At 38.4% G+C, this 24,408-nt stretch overlaps 1 protein-coding gene across 1 annotated transcript in view; it reads left to right on the top strand.

The window, feature by feature from the left end:
- Window positions 1–24,408, top strand: part of LOC145242386 (uncharacterized) — a 153,195-nt gene that overhangs the window by 18,697 nt on the left and 110,090 nt on the right. Inside the window, exon 2 of the mRNA XM_080105403.1 lies at window positions 12,337–16,003. Within this exon, the coding sequence (XP_079961529.1) occupies window positions 12,337–16,003 (3,667 nt within the window). The remainder of the gene's footprint in view (window positions 1–12,336; window positions 16,004–24,408) is intronic.

Raw genomic sequence — 24,408 nt, 5'->3', positions numbered from 1 at the left:
AAAGCTCTCAATATAGCCACGGAAGTTTTTCCAAAACTTTGGTCTCAAGTGAAGTTTTGCAATTTTACTGTCCAGTGTCCTAACGATAGTTGCCAACAGACTATAAACTATTCAGAGGATATGGTGGTTGACCAACTCCTAGCTGGACTTGCAAATACAGAATACCAGTACAAGCTGTTGACCGAAGCCAATTTTTTTGGACAACAGTGAGCAGAAATTTAACGGATTTGTTAATGTAAAGACAACGGATACTTTGACTCCTCACTTGCAAAGCAGCCTCAACGAGGGTTTGACTCAATGAGGTCTGAGAAGAAACCATCACAGCAAAGGAAGGAACCCAAAACCCCTTGAAATAAACCATTTGAAGGGTGTGGGAGGACATCACACCCTAACGGGCTAAAAGGACGGAAGAACTGTCCAGTGAGGGAACACAGATGCCATAATGATGGAACTACTGGACACCTACAAAAAGTGTCTAAAACAAAAGTTCAACAACGGACTCAACAAGTGATTCAACACGACACCAGTCAAAAATACTTAGCAGAAGCAGAGGAGGAAGAAAATCAACGTTTTATGAACAAAAACAGAAATTAGCAGTGATACCACATCTTGAATAGAGCAGAGGTAAATTCAAAAGAAGCCCTCCCTCCCCCGGACTGCTACCCTCCATAAAAGTCAATGTATCTTTGATACCGGAGTCCTATGCTGAATTTGGCCGTGCCTTAGATAAGGGGACTTGCTGCCAAATACACCATATCCAGGCTGTTGCGGATACTGGTGCTCAAACATGTTTCAGTGGCCCTGAAATACTGGAAGTATTGGAATGCATACCTGTCCACTCCAACAGCTTCAGGTTGGTGAATCCATTCAGGTGTAAAATTAGGAGGAACCATATCCACAATGATGGATAAAAACGGGAAGAGTTGGCAAAACAATGGGTATTAGACAATACTGGATACAGTTTGATGGAAGCTGCAGGATAACACTAAGCAATCGTCGTTTCCTCTGGAAGATCCATCCTGTCATGAATACGCCAGATTATTCGCCCATACAACTACTCCCTCAACCACCTCCGCAAAGGCCAAGACTGGAGGACAGTGTATTACCGTGTGACATACATGAGATGATGGACATGGAAAAGATGGATAATGATAGCAGATGACACATCTGATGCAGATGTGGAGGTGGATAACCAAAACCCAATTAGACACAAACCAACAAGTCCGATCCCACGACACAGAATGAGAGTAACATGACCACCAAGACCATTATCCCCACAAATGTGAGGATCAATGCACAACTACACAGAACTTTCCCAACAAGTGACCACAAAACACTGGTGTTGTGGTCATAAGGTGGAGGTGGCATGTAGAAAATGGGGATCACTGATGAGACGAGTCAATCAAAACATAAGAATAAAACACAAAAAAAAACTAACGTAAGGCAAACAAACGATGTAAATGTAAAAATCGGAAAAAGAAAACAGAAAAACGAACATAAAAACTTCTGAAAAATCCCCCCCCCCAAAAAAAAATAATGCATGAAAAATGGCTTAAGTAAGCCTGTTTCGATATTAAAATTTAAAAAATCGGTGGGTACCCAGGTGTTTTTGGGTGCGTCTGGTCGGTCGGGGTGGGGGTGTTAATGAAAACCTAAGAATAAGTGAAGTAAAAAAAAAACAACAGAAAAACGAACGTTACGTGAAAAATGACTTAAATAACCCTGCTTCAACATTTAAATTTAAAAAATCAAAAAAAAAAAAAAAAAATCTTACATCACGATTCGAACCCAAAACGTTCAGATAATGACCCAACGCTCTAACCAACTGAGCTAACATGACGTACATAAAATTCTCTCAGTTCTTCAACTATTTAAACTAAATTAGGTCATGACGTCATCTGACGCATGTGTAGAACCGATCTCGTCAAGAGAGGACGGTTTTTGTTGCCCCCCCCTCCCTGTAGAAAATTGTTGATTTCAGGGTGAAAAAATTAACGTTTTTGGCCAATTTTTTTATATTTTTCGGGCGAAGGATGGAGCTTCAATATGATACCAAGTTTGTTAATTTTTGTTTTGTCTGTCGAAATTTTTTAGCGGACACACAAACACACATACATACATACATACATACATACACACATTTTCGCTTTTATATATATAGATAGACTAGTGAGGGGTGCCCGGCGTTGCCCGGGTGTTTTTCGGGGTATGTGAAAAAAACCCGAAAATGTGAAAAAAAAACAGGTGCCCGTGAAAAAAAAATGAAGCCTTCACGACGCGCAGTTGGAAAATAGTAAAGTGTTAAAAAAAACAGGTGCGCGTTTTTGATTGACGTGACGGCGATAGGTATTCAGCAGTTAGCATTTTGTGCGGGACAGTTTTGAATGAGGTGAATAAATCGGTTTGTTTGTTTTTAAAAACCCGCTCACTGTTTATTAGGAGGAGCAAAATGAAAGCTACCGTCTGATATGACGAAGTCGACATTGAACAAACGTTACTTAGCTCTCTTGAGACAACTGGCTTTAGGCCTGTTATTAGTCGAGTTTCGCTTTTTTTTATACCATAAACCGAATGTAACGCGTGCCGATGCGGGAAATGTGGAATAATTAACGTTTGAAAGTCAATAAAATTAAATAGACAGGCGAGCTCCGTGGGTAACTCTGAGATATTACAATTTATAGATGATATAAAAAGTTTTAAGAAGTTGTGAACCGAGCAAGCGCTTCTCTGAAAGAAGCCTTTTGTGGACATCGAGGAAAAGCGTACATACATACATACATACATACATACATACATTTTCGCTTTTATATATGTAGATGACTTCCTATGTTCTTCATCCCAAATGTGTGCTCCATGTCTTTTTCTTAAGTTGGTTTTAGTTTTGTTTTGTTTTTTATTTTGCTGTCCTCTCCATATACAGACATGCAGAAAGATGGCCATCGTACCTCAGGTTGGGAAATTCATCTTGATTTCAACATTTTGGCCCATTGGCTACTTGCATCACTGAGCCATATATGCTCATATTGAAAAAAGATTGATTTTTTCTAGTGAGGAGTTGGATTGATATGAGTATATGTTGTGCATCGTTCAGTTTTTGCAGAGAATGATATGTATAGCAATAATGGAGGTTTCTTTTGATCCACATGGATAGCCCATCTTTTTCTTCTGATAGAAACAGCTGTTCACCTCTTCTGTAGACATATCAATAGTTGACTTGGATAATGACATCCTCAGCAGTCAGAGATCTTGATTTTCATGGTTGAAGTAATAGAATCCATTTAAAAAAAAAAAAAAAAAAAAAAAAGAACAAATAACTCCATTATTTGCTCTGAGATTTGGTTAACTTTTACACTAGTCTACAACAAGATGAATTGCATCTCCCACTATCAACCTCCATAGGATAATGAAGTATTTAAACATCTCATCCTATCACTTCGGTGCCTAATTCTTAGAAGTCCAAACTTTCTTGCTTTTCTGAAGCATACTTCAATCCATGACATAACTACTGGTACGCATTAGTCTTGCCATAATTTTTTAACTTTATATGGCATTTTCCATTCTCTACTTAATTGTTTCTTTATACTGTTTTTAATGTTATTTTTTCACAGCAGCGTCTAGCGTCCAAATATTACTATATTTTTTCCTGTAGCTCATACGGAACCATTTTTGCAATCAACATTTTCCTAAAAACTTTATAACTTTGATAAATTTATTCATCCCCTCCCTTCCATACTTTGCAATATCAATATTGAACTTTGCCAACATTACAAATGATAAAAAAATTACATAAGTGGTTGAACATAGTCTAGGGTGGCCCGAAGGCACCCTTTTCAGAATAGTAGAGAAGGGTGCCACTCCTTTCCCAGAATTATTCCACTTACCCTTGATCATCACCTTACAATGCTGAGTATTTAGTGCCATCATTTATAAGTTTTTGGTATGAGTTGACTGAGGAGTGAACCCTGGTCCCCCCTAGCAAACACTCACTATGCCAAATGGGTCAGTCAACCTGCAAAGTATAAATAGGCAAAATGTCTTCATGGATTGGAAGGAAACAAGTACAAAATTGGGGCAGTGATATCAAAAAATTTTTATGTGAGAAAATTTACATCTTATCAGTTGGTTTTGTTTAAATTGTATTCCTTTCCCATTTCAGTTTTCGAGGTGATGGAAGACAAATTCGAATTTTATAATGCATTACTCAATAAGTCGATTGTTTTGATGGTGTCACTATTAAAAAATATGATTTTTTTTATGATATATTAATCTTCAAATGGCACGTGGTAAAATGTGTGGTTTAGCATTAATGATAGAATATCAGAAACTGGGGTATATTTTGAGACTGTAGACCAAAAAGAGATTGAATTTTTATTGAAGTATTGAAATAAGTGCGTCACCCTAGCATGAGACGATCTTGATGTATAAAATCGAATTCTACCTTAAAGTTGTTGTTATATTAGTTAGGTTCGCGACTTTTTTGAGTGATATGTTATCATCAAATATGGTTAAATAACACAGATTTAAAACGAGTGGTCATATGTGAAACAATGTAAAAAAAAAAAATTAAATTTTTTTTAATACTTCAAAAGCTCTTGTTTTTTTGGACTGTACGACTTACACAAAAATTATATCACAAACGACTTTCTCTCTCCCTTCTACTCTTCTCTCTCTCCCTTCTACTCTTCTCTCTCTCTCCCTTCTATATCTTTCTCCCCCTTCTACATCTCTCTCTTCCCCTTCTGCTCCTCTCTCTTCCCCTTCTGCTCCTCTCTCTTCCCCTTCTGCTCCTCTCTCTTCCCTTTCTGCTCATCTCTCTCCTATTTACTCCTTTCTCTCTCTACCATTTTTTTACAAGGGAATCACCACTTATCAAGTCCCATAGACCACTCGAGAATAAGGATTAAAGTGTAAAGTGGTCAAAAGGACAATAACACAGTAATCGTTAGAAGTGTAAATTTGGTAAATTGTATTACTTAAGGGGAACGGCTCATCAAGAACTTGTTTACATTGGACTTGAAGATGGCCATATTGTAGTCAGCTGGAAAGCAGATAAATGGAAGAGAGTTCCACAGGTGTGCAGTTCTAAGAAAGAAGCTTTGTTCATGGAATCTATGTTTAGGTTTAGGCACAGATAAAGAATGGGGGAAATTATTGATGGTGTTTTCAGCCAGACGAGTGTTTTTTGTGAATGTTTGGCGAGAGAGGACCATAGATTGGAGCTCAGACGAGCACTTGCCATGAAAATGATAAAAAAGAGACAGGCTTGCAATGTCTCTTCTGTGGGAAAAAGGTTACAGGGAAAAGAAAAGAGCATCTCCCACTAGGCTACGAAGTCTATTCTGAACTCTGTGAAGGCAGGATAATGTCTTCCTAGCAGCTCCTGCCCAGACATGACAGCAATACTCCATCCTTGGACGTACCTGGCTCTTATATAGGTAGAGAATTGCATCAACAGGTAGATATCTACTGGATCGATAGAAGGATCCCACTATTTTTCCAGCAACCTTGGCAACGGATTTGATGTACATGTTCCATTTTAGATCAGCTTGTCAAAACATGGCGCCTCTCCAAGACGAGAGCCATTCATTTCAATTGATGCCAGATGGGAATCAGAACATTGATGATGTAAAGATAGAAGCTTGGTTTTAGATGCATTAAAAATAATCAGCCACTTTTTCCCCCATTGTACTACATGCTCAAGATCAGAGGAGAGAGATTAAGAGAGAACTTGGTCATTTACGGCCTTTGATGTGCTGCTATAGATGGTAGTGCCGTCAGCAAAAATGTCTACAAATGATCTAAGGATGTGATTTGGAAGATCATTAATGTAGATCAGGAAAAGAATTGGACCCCTGAGAAACTTCAGCATTAATACTATGAGCCTCTGATTTCTGCCCATCAACTACTACTCTTACGAATCTATCAGAGAGAAATGATTTAATAATTGAAAAGACATTTCCAGCTTTACCATAGCTAGAGATCTTGTGAAGTAGACCTTTATGTCATATCCTATCAAAGGCCTTTGATATGTCAAGAGCAATTGCCCTAGAAAGGAAGCCTCCGTCAAGAGTTTTGCTAATCCTATGAGAAATAACCCTAAGCACATTTGCTGTTGATCTAGCAGAATGGAAACCATATTGCATGTCGCTAAGGTTATTTTTGCTGAGGTGGTTGACTACTTCTCTATTTAACATAGATTCAAGTAACTTACTCATGATACACAGGAGACTTATTGGCCTGTACTAAGAGGGAGATGACAGATCACCTAAATTCTTAAATACAGTGCATACCGATGAGATTTTCCAGGGTGTTGGGAAGCAATTTTCCTTAAGACAACGCTTAAACAACTTTGTAAGTATGGGAGCTGGTTCTGGTTGAAGCTTTTTGAGCACTATAATTGAAATGCCGTCAGGGTCAGTTGCTTTACTAGAATCAAAGTTTTTGATTAGCTTAGAAATATCACGCACAGATATTTGTATGTCACATAGCATGTTTTCTGATACAGGAGGAAATACGGAGGGAAGGGGTCTTGGTCGCTTGGGTAGAATTAGCTGCAATTAACCCTCCCAATTACTACTCTCTCTATATATCTACCATTTACTCCTCTCGTTCTCCCCCATTTACTCCTCTCTCTCTTGCATTTACTCCTCTCTCTCTTGCATTTACTCCTCTCTCTCTCTCTCTTGCATTTACTCCTCTCTCTCTCTCTCTCTTGCATTTACTCCTCTCTCTCTCTCTCTTGCATTTACTCCTCTCTCTCTCTTGCATTTACTCCTCTCTCTCTCTCTTGCATTTACTCCTCTCTCTCTCTCTTGCATTTACTCCTCTCTCTCTCTCTCTTGCATTTACTCCTCTCTCTCTCTTGCATTTACTCCTCTCTCTTGCATTTACTCCTCTCTCTCTCTCTCTTGCATTTACTCCTCTCTCTCTCTCTCTTGCATTTACTCCTCTCTCTCTCTTGCATTTACTCCTCTCTCTCTCTCTCGCGCATTTACTCCTCTCTCTCTCTCTCGCGCATTTACTCCTCTCTCTCTCTCTCTCGCTCTCTCTCACTCTCTCTCTCCCCCCATTCACTCCTCTCTCTCCCCCCATTCACTCCTCTCTCTCCCCCCATTCACTCCTCTCTCTCTCCCCCATTCACTCCTCTCTCTCTCCCCCATTCACTCCTCTCTCTCTCCCCCATTCACTCCTCTCTCTCTCCCCCATTCACTCCTCTCTCTCTCTCCCCCATTCACTCCTCTCTCTCTCTCCCCCATTCACTCCTCTCTCTCTCTCCCCCATTAACTCCTCTCTCTCTCTCCCCCATTCACTCCTCTCTCTCTCTCCCCCATTCACTCCTCTCTCTCTCCCCCATTCACTCCTCTCTCTCTCCCCCATTCACTCCTCTCTCTCTCCCCCATTCACTCCTCTCTCTCTCCCCCATTCACTCCTCTCTCTCTCTCCCCCATTCACTCCTCTCTCTCTCTCCCCCATTCACTCCTCTCTCTCTCCCCCATTCACTCCTCTCTCTCTCTTCCCCATTCACTCCTCCCTCTCTGTCCCCATTTACTCCTCTCACTTCCTCCATTTACTCCTCTCTCTCCCCCCCATTTACTCTTCTCTCTCTCTCTCTCTCCCCCCATTTACTCCTCTCTCTCTCTCCCCCCATTTACTCTTCTCTCTCCCCCCCCATTTACTCTTCTCTCCCCCCCATTTACTCTTCTCTCTCTCTCTCCCATTTACTCCTCTCTCTCTCCCCATTTACTCCTCTCTCTCTCCCCCCATTTACTCCTCTCTCTCCCCCCATTTACTCCTCTCTCTCTCCCCATTTACTCCTCTCTCTCTCCCCATTTACTCCTCTCTCTCTCCCCATTTACTCCTCTCTCTCTCTCCCCATTTACTCCTCTCTCTCTCCCCATTTACTCCTCTCTCTCTCCCCATTTACTCCTCTCTCTCTCTCCCCATTTACTCCTCTCTCTCTCCCCATTTACTCCTCTCTCTCTCCCCATTTACTCCTCTCTCTCTCTCCCCATTTACTCCTCTCTCTCTCTCCCCATTTACTCCTCTCTCTCTCTCCCCATTTACTCCTCTCTCTCTCCCCCCATTTACTCCTCTCTCTCTCCCCATTTACTCCTCTCTCTCTCTCCCCATTTACTCCTCTCTCTCTCTCTCCCCATTTACTCCTTTCTCTCTCTCTCTCTCTCCATTTACTCCTTTCTCTCTCTCTCTCTCTCCCCATTTACTCCTTTCTCTCTCTCTCCCCCCATTTACTCATCTCTCTCTCCCCCCATTTACTCATCTCTCTCTCCCCCCCATTTAATCATCTCTCTCTCCACCCCATTTAATCATCTCTCTCCCCCCCCCATTTAATCATCTCTCTCTCTCCCCCATTTAATCATCTCTCTCTCTCTCCCCATTTTAATCATCTCTCTCTCTCTTCCCATTTACTCATCTCTCTCTCTCTTCCCATTTACTCATCTCTCTCTCTTCCCATTTACTCCTCTTTCTCTCTCTCTCTCTCCCATTAACTCCTCTTTCTCTCTCACCCATTAACTTCTCTTTCTCTTTCTCTATCTCTCTCTCTCTCTCCCCCATTAACTCCTATTTCTCTCTCTCCCCCATTAACTCCTATTTCTCTCTCTCCCCCATTAACTCCTATTTCTCTCTCTCTCCAATTAACTCCTCTTTCTCTCTCTCCCATTAACTCCCCTTTCTTTCTCTTTCTCTCTCTCTCCCATTAACTCCTCTTTCTTTCTCTCTCACTCTCTCTCCCATTAACTCCTCTTTCTTTCTCTCTCTCTCCCATTAACTCCTCTTTCTCTCTCTCTCTCCCTCTCTCCCATTCTCCTCTTTTCCTCTCCTTCTCTCTCTCTCTTATTAACTCCTCTTTCTCTCTCTGTCTCCCATTAACTACTCTTTCTCTCTCTCTCTCTCTCTCTCTCTCTCTCTCTCTCCCATTAACTCCTCTTACTCTCTCTCTCATATTAGCTCCTCTTTCTCTCTCTTTCTCTCTCTCCCATTAGCTCCTCTTTCTCTCTCTCTCCCATTAGCTCCTCTCTCTCTCTCTCCCATTTACTCATCTTTCTCTCTCTCTCTTTCCCATTAACTCCTCTCTCTCTCTCTCTCTCTCTCTCTTCAATTAACTCTCTTTCTCCCATTAACTCTTATTTCTCGCTCTCTCCATTAACTACTCTTTCTCTCTCTCCCATTAACTACTCTTTCTCTATCTCCCATTAATTACTCTTTCTCTCTCTCTCTCTCTCTCTCTCTCTCCCATTAACCCCTCTTTCTCTCTCTCTCTCTCTCTCTCCCATTAACCCCTATTTGTCTCTCTCTCTCCCATTAACCCCTTTTTCTCTCTCTCTCTCTCCCATTCTCCTCTTTGTCTCTCTCTCTCCCATTAACCCCTTTTTCTCTCTCTTTCTCTCTCTCTCTCATTCTCCTCTTTCTCTCTCTCTCTCTCATTCTCCTCTTTCTCTCTCTCTCTCTCATTCTCCTCTTTCTCTCTCTCTCTCTCATTCTCCTCTTTCTCTCTCTCTCTCATTCTCCTCTTTTTCTCTCTCTCTCTCATTCTCCTCTTTTTCTCTCTCTCTCATTCTCCTCTTTTTCTCTCTCTCTCTCATTCTCCTCTTTTTCTCTCTTTTTCATTAACTCCTTTCTCTTGCATTTACTCCTCTTTCTCTCTCTCTCTCTTGCATTTACTCCTCTCTCTCTTGCATTTACTCCTCTCTCTCTTGCATTTACTCCTCTCTCTCTTGCATTTACTCCTCTCTCTCTCACTTGCATTTACTCCTCTCTCTCTCTCTCTCTCGCATTTACTCCTCTCTCTCTCTCTTGCATTTACTCCTCTCTCTCTCTCTTGCATTTGTTCCTCTCTCTCTCTTCCATTAACTTACCTCCCTTTCTCTTTGTATCTCTCTCTTCCATTAACTCCCCTCCTCCGTCTCTCTCTTCCATTTACCCCTCTTTCTTTTTTTAAACAACGGCAGTTGGCTTTTCTAGAATTTGACTTGCAAAAAGGCTCTGCAATACTTTCTGTGTCCTTCCAGTTGAAGTATAGTTGGTGTTGGTTTTATCCTCTTTCTTGACCCTTCATGATCATTTTACTTTGTATTAGCTGAGGCTGCTTCCTCTGATTGCACATTTTTGCTAGCCAGAAGATGGTATCACATCAAACGAACATATACTACACTATGCCCTTCCACCAAAGGAAGAGGTAATAGCTGGGAGGATGGTTTCATGACAACAAAATGGATTCTACACTACTTCTCCCTCATAAAAAGGAGGTAATAGTTTCTATCTTTACTTATCATTGAACTACAAAGCGTTACCTTTGAGATATTTTATTTGTGACTCGAAACCTAAGAACAAAAAAAAACAAAAAGAACAATGTCCATTGTCGGTTATTCTTTTTCAAATAATTTCTTTTTTAAAATGATATAGTTTTCCTTTCCATAATTAAAAACTTTACTAAATAACAAAAATAAAATGAATACTTTATGTTTCTAAGTTAGTTGACAAACACTTGTTTACAGATTTTTTGTGTGCACGTCAAGACGCACTAAAATTCTCATGTTTAAATGCTGTTGTTACAGCTTCTATCAACTCGTGCATAAAAAGTTTTTATCCAATTCTTTTCTAATTTTAGGACAAAAAAATCAATATATTCGCTATTAAATAAACGTTTGAACACAGTTTCTATCTTTACTTATCTTTGTACTACAAAGTGTTAATTTTGAAATATTCTAACTTTTGACTGGAAAAACGTACGTGTTGTGTTCAAATTCTGTAGCAAAGTCAATTCTTTTCCTTGATTAGCTAAAACAACTAGAAACGTTGTCGATGGGTACAACTTCCACTTCGAGTATTTACGTGAACACGCTCTGACCGCTTATTTGCAAAAGGTGATCTACCACCAGTAGGCATGCTATGCTGGCATGTTTCATTATTAATAGTCGGATTTAAATAGCGATTTCTTTAAATATACAAATCACAACAAAAATATTAAAATACCATTTTAAAGTAAATTTTATTGTGAATCCAGTAATATAAGTTTTATTTTGATGGAGGTAGGAAAAATGTACTTATTACTATGAGTGTCAAATTAAGTAGCAGTGTGTGCCTTGTCCAATGCTGAACGTTATGATGTCTGGTATTGCTAGTTTGAGAGAGAGAAGTGTTTTCTAAATAGTCAACAGTAAAATTAGCTAATGAGGCAGGGAAAGGAGATTGATGAAGATGTTTTCTTTGATCAGCTTGGAAATGGTAATTGAAGCTGATAGGATCTGAACTCTGCATAATCCATTCCATAGTCCATATGAGACTAATTATTTTACCTATTCATGGGAGTAAAGATTGTTGATTCACGTCTTTCTCAACAGTGTAAACCCACAAACTATCCCAATCCCAGTTTAGAGTGCGAGAACAGGTAAATTTCACGTTCATACCTAATTGTATCTGTTTTATGCAAATTCCATAGTTTGTGGTATTTTAGAATAGCAGAAGTATTGCGGAGATCTGTGATTGCAAGTAGGAAAGGATGTGATTCAAGACTAGCACTCCTTTAAACAGGGGTATGAGTTATCTACATTTTAATGGAAATCAAATATTTTTTTTAATTTAGAACAGATGGATTTCAACATAAATCACTACAGCCTCTTATAGATACGAATTCTTCTAGGTTTAGTCAAAATGCCCTACTATTTTTTTTTTTTAATAAAAAAAAATGGACGAATTGCTAAAGCCTTAACTTCTCAGTTTTTTGTTTTTACATCATTATTTTACTAGATTTTATTTCTTATTCTTTTTTTCCTCTTTCACTTTCTTCCTCTCCATGTCTTAATTTCTTGTTCACTCTTATTACAGTTCTCTGAAAACTAAAAATGTTAATTTTGCTGTGAAAACTAAGATTTTGAAAGATTCATGAAGTGGGTAGGTGAGTTAGATGACTTTTGTTTCATCAAAGAATGACTTCCTGTTTCTTTCTCCCCATGTATGCACACACGGTATGTTTCTCTTAAATTTCACTTTTTTAGCTTAAATTGATTGGAGTTTAGGAAAACCAAATTCACTCCCTAAAATGCAATAACCAATATGTTGACTAAAATTGATATTTCAGTAATTAATGTAGTTGTTGATTTTTGTACTACTCTCTCTCTCTCTCTCTCTCTCTCTCTCTCTCTCTCTCTCTCTTTCTCTCTCTCTCTCCACACACACACAGAGGAAAGGTCATGGTTGCCTTGGTTGAGAAATTCATCTCCATTTCAGTTTTTTTTTTTTTTTTGCCAGTGACTATTTACATCACTGCTTAAACTTATTTCTAATGGAGTTTTTTTTTTTTTTTTTTTCATATTAAAGGTACCAGCCGCCCAATCCGACGTCAGATCTACCCGCGTGATCACCCAGCTGGCAAGGGCACTATTTGGCAGTGGGAAGCTGATCAACCAGGCAACTGGCAAATGTTTGACATGATCACCTTGGCTCTGGTTGAATCTGCGTTCATGCAGGGTCACCCCACTCTGGACCTCAGTAAGCTGCCACAGGGCTGTATGCCTTATATTTTAGATCTGACAAAGATGAAACAGGTTCGTATAGAAACGGGCAACATGCGAAACATTCGCCGCACCACACTATCATACTCATATCCTGTGACTGTCGCCACATCTATGATGTCACCAATGGGTCCTTCTCTTCACCTTTCTCAAGGCTCGCCAATGACCCTGGCTGCACCTCAAGCTCATCCTATGTCATTATCTCAACAGACTCTTTCCTCACCAATCCAGCAACTGCAATCCTTACAACAACCTATGCCAGCACACATGCATCACCCTCATATTCTGCAGCAACACCATATGCTGCAACAGCAAAAACTGCAACAAGGACAAGCACCTCAGCACCAACAGCCATCGGTGCAGTTATCTTCTCATCAACAACAGCAACAGCGCCCTCTGTCTCGTCAACAGCAAATATCCCAACAAAATCAGCCACTTCATCCTCTGATACAACAACGGCAATATGCACTATCATGTCTGGAACAACTATCGCCACAAGCCTCACTACAACAACAACAGAAACAGCAACAACAGCAGCATCCTGCATCCTGTGTGGAACAACATTCTCCACAAAGTTCACTGTTTCAGCAATCCCAACAATCTTCGCAACAACAGCAACGTCCCCTATCTCGTCAACAAGAACCTCCTCCTCTTCCTCAACTACATCTCTCACAGCAACAGCGTCCTTCATCACGTCAGCAGGAACCTTCCTCTCAACAACGTCCCCCATCCCGTCAACAAGAATCTTCTACACAGTTATATTCCCCACAACCACAACAGATACAACAACCTCAACAACAACGCCCGCTGTCACGTCAACAGGAAGCTTCAACACAATTATATTCCCCACAACAACAGTCTCAACAACAACAGCAGCCCCTCTCCTGTCAACAAGAAACTTTTACACAGCTGTATCCCCAACAGCAACCAAAGCATCGCCCCATGTCGCATCAACAAGAAAGTACATCACAACTATATTCTCAACAGCAACCGCAACATACTCAATCTCGTCAACAAGAGACTGCTTCACAACTATATCAACAACACCAACAGCGTCCCTTGTCTCGTCAACAGGAAACTTCCTCACAAATGTATGCTCAGCAGTTACAGCAACAGCATTCTATGTCACGTCAAGAGACTGCCATGCAAGTGTATCCCCAATCACACAACTCTTTATCCCGTCAACAAGATGCTTCGCAATTGTATCCTCAGCAACAGCACCCCCTCTCACATAGAGAACCTTCTCCACAACTGCGGCAACAACAACAACAACAACAACAACAGCAGCAGCTTCAAGCACAACAACAACAGCGCTCATTATCACATAGAGAAGCTTCTCCAAAATTACAACAACAATCTCCACAACAACAGCGCCCCTTATCCCGTCAGCAAGAAACCTCTTCATCACTGCTGCAGCAGCAACTTCAACAACCAGCACTGCAACAGCAGCAGCCAACACTGCAGCAGCAGCAGCCAGCACTGCAACAGCAACTTCATCAACCGGCACCACAGCAGCAGCAACCGTCAGCGCAGCAGCAGCAGCAACTTCAACAGGCATCACCGCAGCAGCAACAACAGCCATCACCGCAGCGTCAGCAGCAGCAACTTCAACAACCATCACCGCAGCATCAGCAGCAGCAACTTCAACAGCCGGTAACTCAGCAGACGCAGCAGCCGGCACCACAGCAGCAGCAGCAACTTCTGCAGCCGGCACCACAGCAGCAGCAGCAGCAGCAACTTCTGCAGCCGGCACCACAGCAGCAGCAGCAGCAGCAACTTCTGCAGCCGGCACCACAGCAGCAGCAGCAACTTCTGCAGCCAGCACCACAGCAGCAGCAGCAACTTCTGCAGCCAACACCAAAGCAGCAACTTCTGCAGCCGGCACCACAGCAGCAGCCAGCACTGCAGCAGCAACAGCAAATTCAACAGCCAGAAACCCAGCAACAACAACAAGCACCTCAACAGCAGCAGCAGCAACAACTTCAACAGCATGTACCACAACAGCAGCGACCCTTGTCACGTCATCAAGAACTTTCTCCACATCAACAACAGCAGCGCTCTTTATCAGAACAGCAGCAGGAATCTTCCTCGCAGCTAAAACAGCACTCCCTATCACAACAACAAGAATCCTCTTCACAGCTATATCCCTATCAATCTCATCTCCAGCAGCACCATCAATTGCAACAAGAAATATTATCGCACCAAGTGATACCACAACAACAGCATCAACAATACCTTCCGTCACCACATCCAGAACAATCACATTTGGTATATCCGCAGTATCCCTATCCGCAAAAGCCACTGCAACAGCAGCAGCAACAACCCCATCCACCAACATCCCAGAAAACCTCTTCCCAAACTACAGTAAAAGCTCAGAAGCAATCACAGCGTAACCAACAAAAGGTATCTGCCCCTGCTCCGATCCCAAAAATTCCCCCAGGTCTAGCAAATCTTGGAGCCCAACACAGTGTTGGGTTGAGTCTCGCCATGAACCCTAATTCCTCATTTTCAGGCGTCATACCCCCTCTTCCAGGTTTGACTGCTGCTATTAACCAAAATGGACTCCCTAGCAAAAGCACCAAACGGTCCCTTACCAAATCTTCTTCACTGCCTTCAACTCTAGAGTCCCAGACTTCGTGTGTTCCCCCCTTCTCGTCCTCATCATCATCAGTACCAACCCATAGTGAGTTTCTGGCATCTGCCCTGGATGCGAAGCTTACTAAAAAACTGAAAATGAACAATATTGGCCACAAAGTGCCTTCAGCATCTGCTGCTATGTCTACCTCCAAATTCCAACATTCTAACACTATCCTCCACCCACAGCCACATCCTGTCAGCTCAATCTGTCCGCCTGGGGCAGGTCAATTTGCAGTCAACCCACATCAGCATCCAAGCCACCAGCACCACCCTTTTCATAACAGCTACATGATCCCTAACCCAGCTGCTCCAACCAACCACCAGTTACCTGTTTCTCCTGGGTTGAATCTTGGGAGCGGATCATTAGGTAGTGGATCGCAAAGTAATGTACCTACATCACGTAAATCAATTGCAGGACCCCCAATGGTGAGTCACATATCTCCCTCACCACAAAAGCATCCACATCACCAACAACAGCAGTCATATCCTAATCAGCATTCACAGCCTGACCTTCAAAATAGTAGTGGTAGCATGGGTAAAATTAGTGGTGGCATGAACCCTCAAATATCCCACCCCTTAATACAGCAGCCACATCGTCAGATACAACCACACCGGCAGCTTATCCCACAACACCCACTTCAGGGTGGTCACCTAGCGATGGGACCTCATCAGCAAATTCCCCTGCAGCATCCGTTAAACCTGCAGCAACGCCATCCACATCAACCACCCAATCACATACCCCATTACCCAGGATATAGTAATGGAGGACTTGGGCATCTTCCCAATGGAGCCCCACTTTTTCATATGTCGGGGCCGGGACATCCTTCATTGGTAAAGTAAGTCTCTCTCTCTCTCTCTCAATAAAATATGTCATCTGTATTCATGTTTGTATTGGTGGACACCTGTCAAAAATAACGGTAAACAAAAATTATGCTTTCTCGTGTTTGCACTAATATTCATGTGAAATAACGACTTAATGAGTGAAAGTTAAAGAAAACAATATAAAAAAAAAGAAAATATCACTCGAACTAGAAGTTTAAAAGAAGAAGAAAAAAAACATGAATATTAGTGTCAACACCGGTGGAGCATAAAGTTTTTTCTGTAATTTTTCTCAACAATTTGTCTACAGTTGTATAATATTACATGTATATATTTTCAGTATTTACTCGAACAATGCTCAATGCATGAATAGATGATTTTGCATGGGAATTAAAAAAATATGTTTGTGTAGCTTACTTGCCATATCATTACATTGGCTGATAAACCGATCACATTTAGAATCTTTAATGTTGCAAATTGAGTTTTCAAATTTTTCCATTAAATCAAAGGTACTGATGGATGATCATAAATATTCATAGTGCCCATTGAAAATGCATCTGCTCTTGCACAAGTAATTGAGAACTCTTATTTGTCCTATAACATTGAATTACACATATTCATGAATGCGCGGAATTTGAATTGGCGGTTCGACATTAAAACAAATAATGATGAATATCAAACAGCAAAGACGTTTGTGGAAGATGATATAATATAAAAAAGAAGACAAAACAATGTGTGAATAGGAAAGAAAAAAAAAGGTAGAAAATACTATCATTCTATTTCCATGAGTGACGTGGGTGTCTGACTTTTCTTTTCCATGCGTGATGGGACAGATATACATGATGTTTGATGGCACAATGGACTATATCTTCCATCAATACATTGAAACATGTGTAAGGCACTTATGAAAAAAATATAGGCTCTTGCCTATAAGTATGTTAATTTGAAAATAAATAAAATGTCATGATTATGGACTAATTCTGTTTTTTGGTTATTGGAATGTAACTCAGCGTTATGTATATGTATATATCGGTTTGATTGAAGAGAAGCAAAAAGCCTCTGCCTATTGATCTTCTGATCCTTTTCCTTCCACAAGCAGATAGGCCACTTAATGCTTCATTCTACTGTATACAGGAACTCACAGTATTTAACAGAGGATTTCTCTTTTCTTCAATCAAATCTGTATTAATAAAAGAACGCTACTGAAATATACAAATTCATGTGTGTGTGTGTGTGTGTGTGTGTGTGTGTGTATATATATATATAGATTGCTGCAGCTTGAAACCAGTTTGCCATCTCTTCAATTAGCATTATAAGTTGATTTTTCTTTTTAGATAATTGTTATTTTATCAACTTGCATGAAAAGAACTATGTAAAAACCGTTTGAATTATTTCAAGAAATTCGGTAATTTCGCCACCATTTATTTATTTTTCAAGCTATTCTCATGAAACTTGGCACTCTTATGTAAAATTGTGTGCCCTTTACAGTCAAATCTGATGTATCTCTTTACCATAAGCCATAAATTCAGATGTACAAATTTCAATTTTTTTTTAAAGCTACGCACAGTATCATACAGTGGGTGTCTATTTATGAACAAAACTATTATAGTGGTATTTAAATATAGCCTTATTGAGAATAGGCATTTTCCTGCCTCATCACCAAAGGAGAGCTTTATCTTGGGTGTAGCTATTGAATGCCTAAAGAGCATCCATGGGCGGTATTTACTACTCCCCTCAAAGAAAAAAAAAATTGAGTAGATATGAATTAATCTCAGAAATAAATCAAAGAAAATTTTTCATATAGATTTTGGATTTCTGTAAAAGATGGAAATTCCCAGAATCGGCCAGAACTTATGCATTTTGGGACCAGTCCAATTTTAAATTTTGTAAATCCTCTCTATCTGGCCCAAAATATAGTCCTATTTTCTGAGATGCAACCATAAATCATACTCTACATAAATCCTCTATGTAACTTTCACAGTACCAGGATACCAGGAATCCTGATAAGAAACAACTATATATTCACCAATTGATGGTAATTTTTGTCATTTCTATTCTGTTGTTTTACTGAAAATTCTACTATGTAAACAAAGAAATAAAATTGTAATTTTTTACCTTGTTTCCACCTTAACATTTAAAATGATTACTTCTATAGGTTTTAGGGTATGCTAAAAACGAATATCGCATTTAAATTTTCTGCAAATAAGTAGTTTTCCAGATATTAAGCAATGTCATTTCTTATGTTATCGGTGGTGGCCATCTTGGCAAGCGCAACCCCGAGAAACCATGCACAAACGCACATACCAAGATGGTCCCATTTTGTTGTTGTCATTTTTTACCGTTTTTTCATTTTTTAACTTGGAGCATAAAAACATTGAACGCATAAAAGAAAAATAAATTAACATCATTGTTTATTTTATTCTCTTTCCATTAATATAATTCTTTTAAAAATTGACCCACAAATAAAAAAGATATGACTTGTTGAAGCACATTAGGTATGTAATATTGCTGATGTCGACAAAAACACACCATACGCTTGTAATGCTACTTCAATTAGGTTGCTGCGTGACTGTGTGCAAGATTTATGACTATACTTCCAATTTGTTAGTTCTGCACTTTGCTTCAACTCTATTACCACAGGGCTTATGAAGAAGAGATATCTGTACAAAACGAGCCTAGTGATAAATACTTGTACTACACATATATCACTCTTTGAGCATCAACAGTTAGGATCCAGTGACAGGTGGAGACAAGATCAGTGGTAACTGAATCTGCTAGTTTTCTCTGAGTGTCCTTCTCACAAAAAGCAATGACTTGTCGACGAATACTTTCAGCAACAAAGGTCAACCACTACTAACCACCGGATACTGAACAGATGCATCATGGATTTGGACACAGTCGTTGTTGTATTACCAGTTGGGTATCCTATTGAGCTTGGATTAAATGTTTTGATCTGAAAAAAAAAAACTGAGTTTGCAATGCCGTTATGTTATAGGAGAAATCAGAAGCTCATAGTATTAACACTGGCATCCCTTAAAGTCCAACTCTTTTCCTAATCTTCATCAATGATCTCTCAGATCACATTCTTTGATCATTTTTAGACATTTATGCAGATGACACCACAATTTATGACAACACTTCAAAGGCCAGCAATGATCAAAATATTTCTGATTCTCTCTTTTCTGATCTTGAAAATGTGATGTAATGGGAGAAAAAAGGTGGCCGGTTAATTTTAATGCATTAAAAACCAAAATCGCTCTGACCTCATCATGCCCCAATTGAAAAGAACGACTCTCGCCTTGGAAGCTTCATGTCTTGACAAGCATCTGGGACTGACCTTCATCTGAAATGGAACACATACATCAAATCTGTTGCCAAGATTGCTGGAAAAATGGTTGGATCACTCTATTGTTCCAGTAGGTGCTGATGCAATCCTCTATCTGTATAAGAGCCAAGTACACCCTAAAATGGAATACTGTTGCCACATCTGAGCAGGAGCTGCTCGGCGCGCTCTATTCAGCCTTGATAGAGTTCAAAACTGGTTTCAAAATCTATTAAGTGATACCCTTTTCTCTTTCCTGTAACCTCTTTCCTACAGAAGAGATGTTGCGAGCCCGTCTCTGCTCCATTGTTATTTTCATGGCAGGTGCTCAACTGAACTCCAATCTATCATTCTCCCTTGCCAAACTTACACAAAAAACACTCAACTAGCTACAATCACTATATATGATTTCCCCCACTCTCTAATTGTGCCTAAATCTAAATGCAGATTCTATGAACAAAGCTTCTTTCCCAGAACTGCTTACCTGCAGAACACTGTTCCACTGGTGTGCTTCTCAATTGAATACAACATGGTAGCCTTCAAATCGAATGTAAACAAGTTCTTGTTTAGCTTTCCCCATAAATAATCAAATTCTACCTAATGTACATCATTAACGATTACTACAGTACCACCTTACATTCATTAATCCTTATCCTCGAGTGGCCTTTGTACCTTGGTAAGTGATGATTCCCAAGTAGGAAAAAAAAGGAGATATATATCTCAGTGGCAAGGTATAATGCATTGTTTGTACGTGGTTGTTGCCAGATATTTGCTTAAGAAATAAGATGCAAGTCTAAGGTTTACATTAGATGCTGATTAGAGAAAGATTACAGCACTTTCGATGCATTTGAAATATGGGAAACAGAATTCAGTTTTGAGGCAGGTGCAGTTTTACTCACAATTTTGATTTTACAAACTGCACCGTCCTCAATACTGAATTCTATTTTCTACATTGCAAATGCATAGACCATGTTGTAAATCTTTTTCTCATCATCATCTAATGTAAACCTTAAATTTAGATCTTAATTTGGCAAAAAATGCATGCAAACAATGCAATATAACTTGCCATAATATGTGTGTGTATTGTTTGTATGGTTATTTGTCATAGATGTAACTATTGTTGTATACGATAAAGCTCAATAACCAGCACAGCTGTGTTTTAGTATAAATTTTTATGTATACAAATATTTTTGGCTGCATAGGTGTATATATGTTTCAACTGCCAATTTATTCCAATACCAGCTTTCTCAGGTTGCAGTAAATATACTGTATATTTACTACAGCCTGAAGAAGCTGGAATCAGAATAAAATCCTAACTGAAATATGTATATGATAGCCTGTATATAATCTATATCTTTTTCTTTCAATCTATGAGTAGAATAGTATTACTATCTATGGTGATATTTCCTTTTGTTTGGAATGAACTATTCCAATTTAGTGTTTTCTTTCTTTATTACCTTCAACTATCTACTATTATATAGAAGTCACATTGTGTGTGTGTGTTCCTTATAGGTTCTAAAACGACTGAGCCTATCTTTTACAAAAGGTAATTTATGTTTGGCAGTGTTCCTAAATATGCTTTGTACAAAAATTCATCCGATAAGTATTGAAAATAAAAAATAAAAAATAGTCTTTCTTATAGATTAAAATAAATTTTTACAGAGGAATATTTTAGGTTGCATCAGCAAGGGAGATAATAAAATCTCAACAAATAATTTCTTCTAAAAAAAAAAACAGACTTGTTGACATCTGGAAATATAGCTCAGTAGTAGAGCATTCAACTACAGATCGAATAATCCCATATTTAAGTCCAGGTGTACCTCACCATTTTATTTTAATTTTTACTTATTAATGAGTTCAATTTACGATAAAAGAAGAGGTACCATTTAAAATCGACACAAATCTTTATTTGCATATTTTTTAAAACTAAACATTAATGAGAAATGAGTTTCCAGGGCAATCATTGTCAAGCCCAAATATCAGCTGACGTGATATTGTAAACAAACACAGACGGAATTTTATGAACAACATTATCATTATTATTTTTTTTATTTTTTCAACAAATTAGGTCAACGGGCAATAATAATTGTATAATAATCAATGGAGGATTGATTCTATAATAATACATATGCATGAATTAAAATATTATGTTTAAGCATATTGTACAACCAGGCAACGGCAGGCGTCCAGCTAGTATATATGTATAGAGAGAGATCTAGTGACAGAAGAGAGATTAATAGACAAAGCATTGAATAAGAACACATCATAGTGATAGAGTGGAAAATGACTAATTAGAACAATTTTTTTTTCCAGATATATCCCAGAACTAAATATTTTAACATGTATCTTGTATGATTAAAATATATAGGAATAAAGCCTTAGGGAAACAAACATTAATTAACTCATCTTTTGCATGTATGTATGTGTGTGTATGTATGTGTGTGTATGTATATATATTTAAGCAACAAGTCATTATTTGGTTTAATATCAGTGTTTTCTCATTTTTTAATTTTCTTGGTAATATTTTCTATGCGGTTTCAGCTGGTAGTGTTTTTATTTTGACCATTTCTCTAGCACTTTCAATCTTCATGATTGTCATCAGCAACAATTTTTTTTGAAAGAGATTTTGTTTGTTTGATTTTTTTAATTTCTTGAACGTTTTTTCCTTGCCAAAACATTTGGGAAAATTATAAAAAAATCAAGCAAACAACAAAAAAACCTATGACGATCACGAAAATCAAAAGCATCAAAGAGATGACTAAAATATGAAAACTCTGAGCTATATTCTACAAACCTGAAAGAAAGCTTACTTGCCATGTCAAGAATATTACTAAGAAAATTAAAAAACAAGAAATCTCTAGTATTCAACCAAATTTGCTTATATGTGTGTGTGCGCGTATGTTTGACAATTTAAATCCTTGTCAAATCATGTTCTAAATAAAGAATCTATATAAAAATATTAAGGTTTTTTATACCTGTTGCAAAGCAATATTAATTTTATGTCAAGATGAAACATAAAATATTATCGGATCTCAACAGAATTTTTGTAAGTACTCAAAAAAATTAACCATAATGTCCACAGAAATTCAATGTAAAAAATCACAAACTGTAAAATACCTGTATAATATGTTAAATTAATTCCATGTTCAAGTGCATATTTTAACGCAGGAGAAATGAAATTCCCCAATAACCAACCCTAACCTGCTGACCAAATTTTTCCTCCTTTGTCACAAACATCGCTCATTTAATGTGAGGGCTAAAGGAGAAAGTAGAAAAAAATCGAGCTATTTAACTGTCAAAAATACACCCATGATCCACTGTGACGGTGGCTAATTCGTCAACTGAAAGCTGGAGTGCGTCAAGTTCGAATCCAGTTCATTCCACAGAAACATTTTTATTAAAACCTGACCTTAGAGACAACAAAATACTCTTGATCAGTATGGATGACTGTTATGTCCGTGGAGCAGATAAGTCAAGGCCTGCTTAATGGGAGTGCCAGTTTAGTCAATTAATTCAGCATCTTTGTGTACAAGACGTTATTGCAAAAAATTACATCTGTACATTTTTTTTAATGAATTAAAAAATACACAAGAACATGCGTTAAAAGCAAAATTGATTATTCAAATTACTGATATATCTTGGATATTGATCTCATGTTTTGGTCAGTGTAACCTCTAACCTTCTTCAGGTGCATCTCATCTAACTGGAATCTGTACAAAATTTTGAATTGAACCTTTTATTTAATTCACAGGAATAACTTGCTCTCATTTTATCAGCCCAGATGAAATTAAATAGTTTGTAATTGTATTCTTAATATCGTTTGCACTAAACCATCAACTCCCAGAAAACTGTCACTTAGAACTGACTATTACTTAGCACTTATGTCTATTATGGCACAGGGTTTCATTTGAAATTGCATACAGATTCCCCGAGTTTGACAGAAAGATTCCTGCATTTGACAAGATGCAACTGAAGAAGGTTAAATGTTACATCAAATGAAACATAAGAATAACTGACAAGATAAGAACAATACTCTGAATAATTCAAATACGAATTATAGATTCTCATTTCAAATATGATGTAAATAAATTTTTAAAAATTTTAATTTAAAGTCTTTTTTCACTCCCAGGCAACACCAGTTAATTATGATTGATTGTTATTATAAAATTTCACATTTGATGAATGTTTTTTTCATAAAGATAAAATAAAACTAAAAATGGCCTTTGTTTAATTATTAAAGGGAAATAATCGCTTAAATTTAACAAGTTAATTATACTGCCTGAAATGTTCTTTGAAAATATCTAAATATACCACCTCAATGTAATAATTTTTTAATTGTTCAGACTACTGTTCTCTTCTTGTGTGCTATTCTTGCAATCTTTCGGTTGATGTAATGTCTAACCTTTTTCAAGTGTATCTTCATAATGGCTCTTTTTGTTGAATAGTGGAAAGAAGTTTTTTGTTCTTTTTTTTCCAGGAAAACATAGCGGTTAGAATTCAAAATGCGTAATCTATTATATAAAAGTAAAACTCTGTGTGTGTGTGTGTACATTTTTTTTTTTTTTTGTATGTCCGCCAAAGGCTTTTTTCATGGGGGGGGGCACTAATTCTTAAAACTTTTTGTATACTCCCTAGATTATAATATTTCTGATTTACAAAAGTAGGTCGTCTCTATCTTTTATTTGAGCGACTTTTATTTTATAAAATTCACGCTATCCCGTGGTCCCGCTTATTTATTTGTGTTTTTCCTTAAAAAATGATACTAAATTCAGAGCAAAGCGAGCTTCTCGGCTCTTCGTGACGAGACATACAGAAAACAATTAGCTTTGATCAATAGGGGGAAAACTCCCTCATATCAGACAATTGCTATTCATTTGCACACTCCCCTTTTTATGTGGAGCTGGTTTTTCCCAACATCTTGGAGAAACAAACAAATACACAGAAACCTTCAAGCTTAACTGGTTTGAAGCCAGAATTAACTGCGTGATTTCATTCACCTATGACGTGATGTTTGACCTAGAAAAGCAGACGTTCGTTTAAACAACTGCATTTTTTAATCGTTTAATTTTAACCACTTTCACTTCTCTGCCTTCTTAGTGT

Source organism: Euprymna scolopes, chromosome 21, assembly GCF_053919585.1.
Source record: "Euprymna scolopes isolate OS-2025 chromosome 21, ASM5391958v1, whole genome shotgun sequence".
Classification (NCBI taxonomy): domain Eukaryota; kingdom Metazoa; phylum Mollusca; class Cephalopoda; order Sepiida; family Sepiolidae; genus Euprymna; species Euprymna scolopes.
This window is presented reverse-complemented; position numbering and strand designations above follow the sequence as displayed.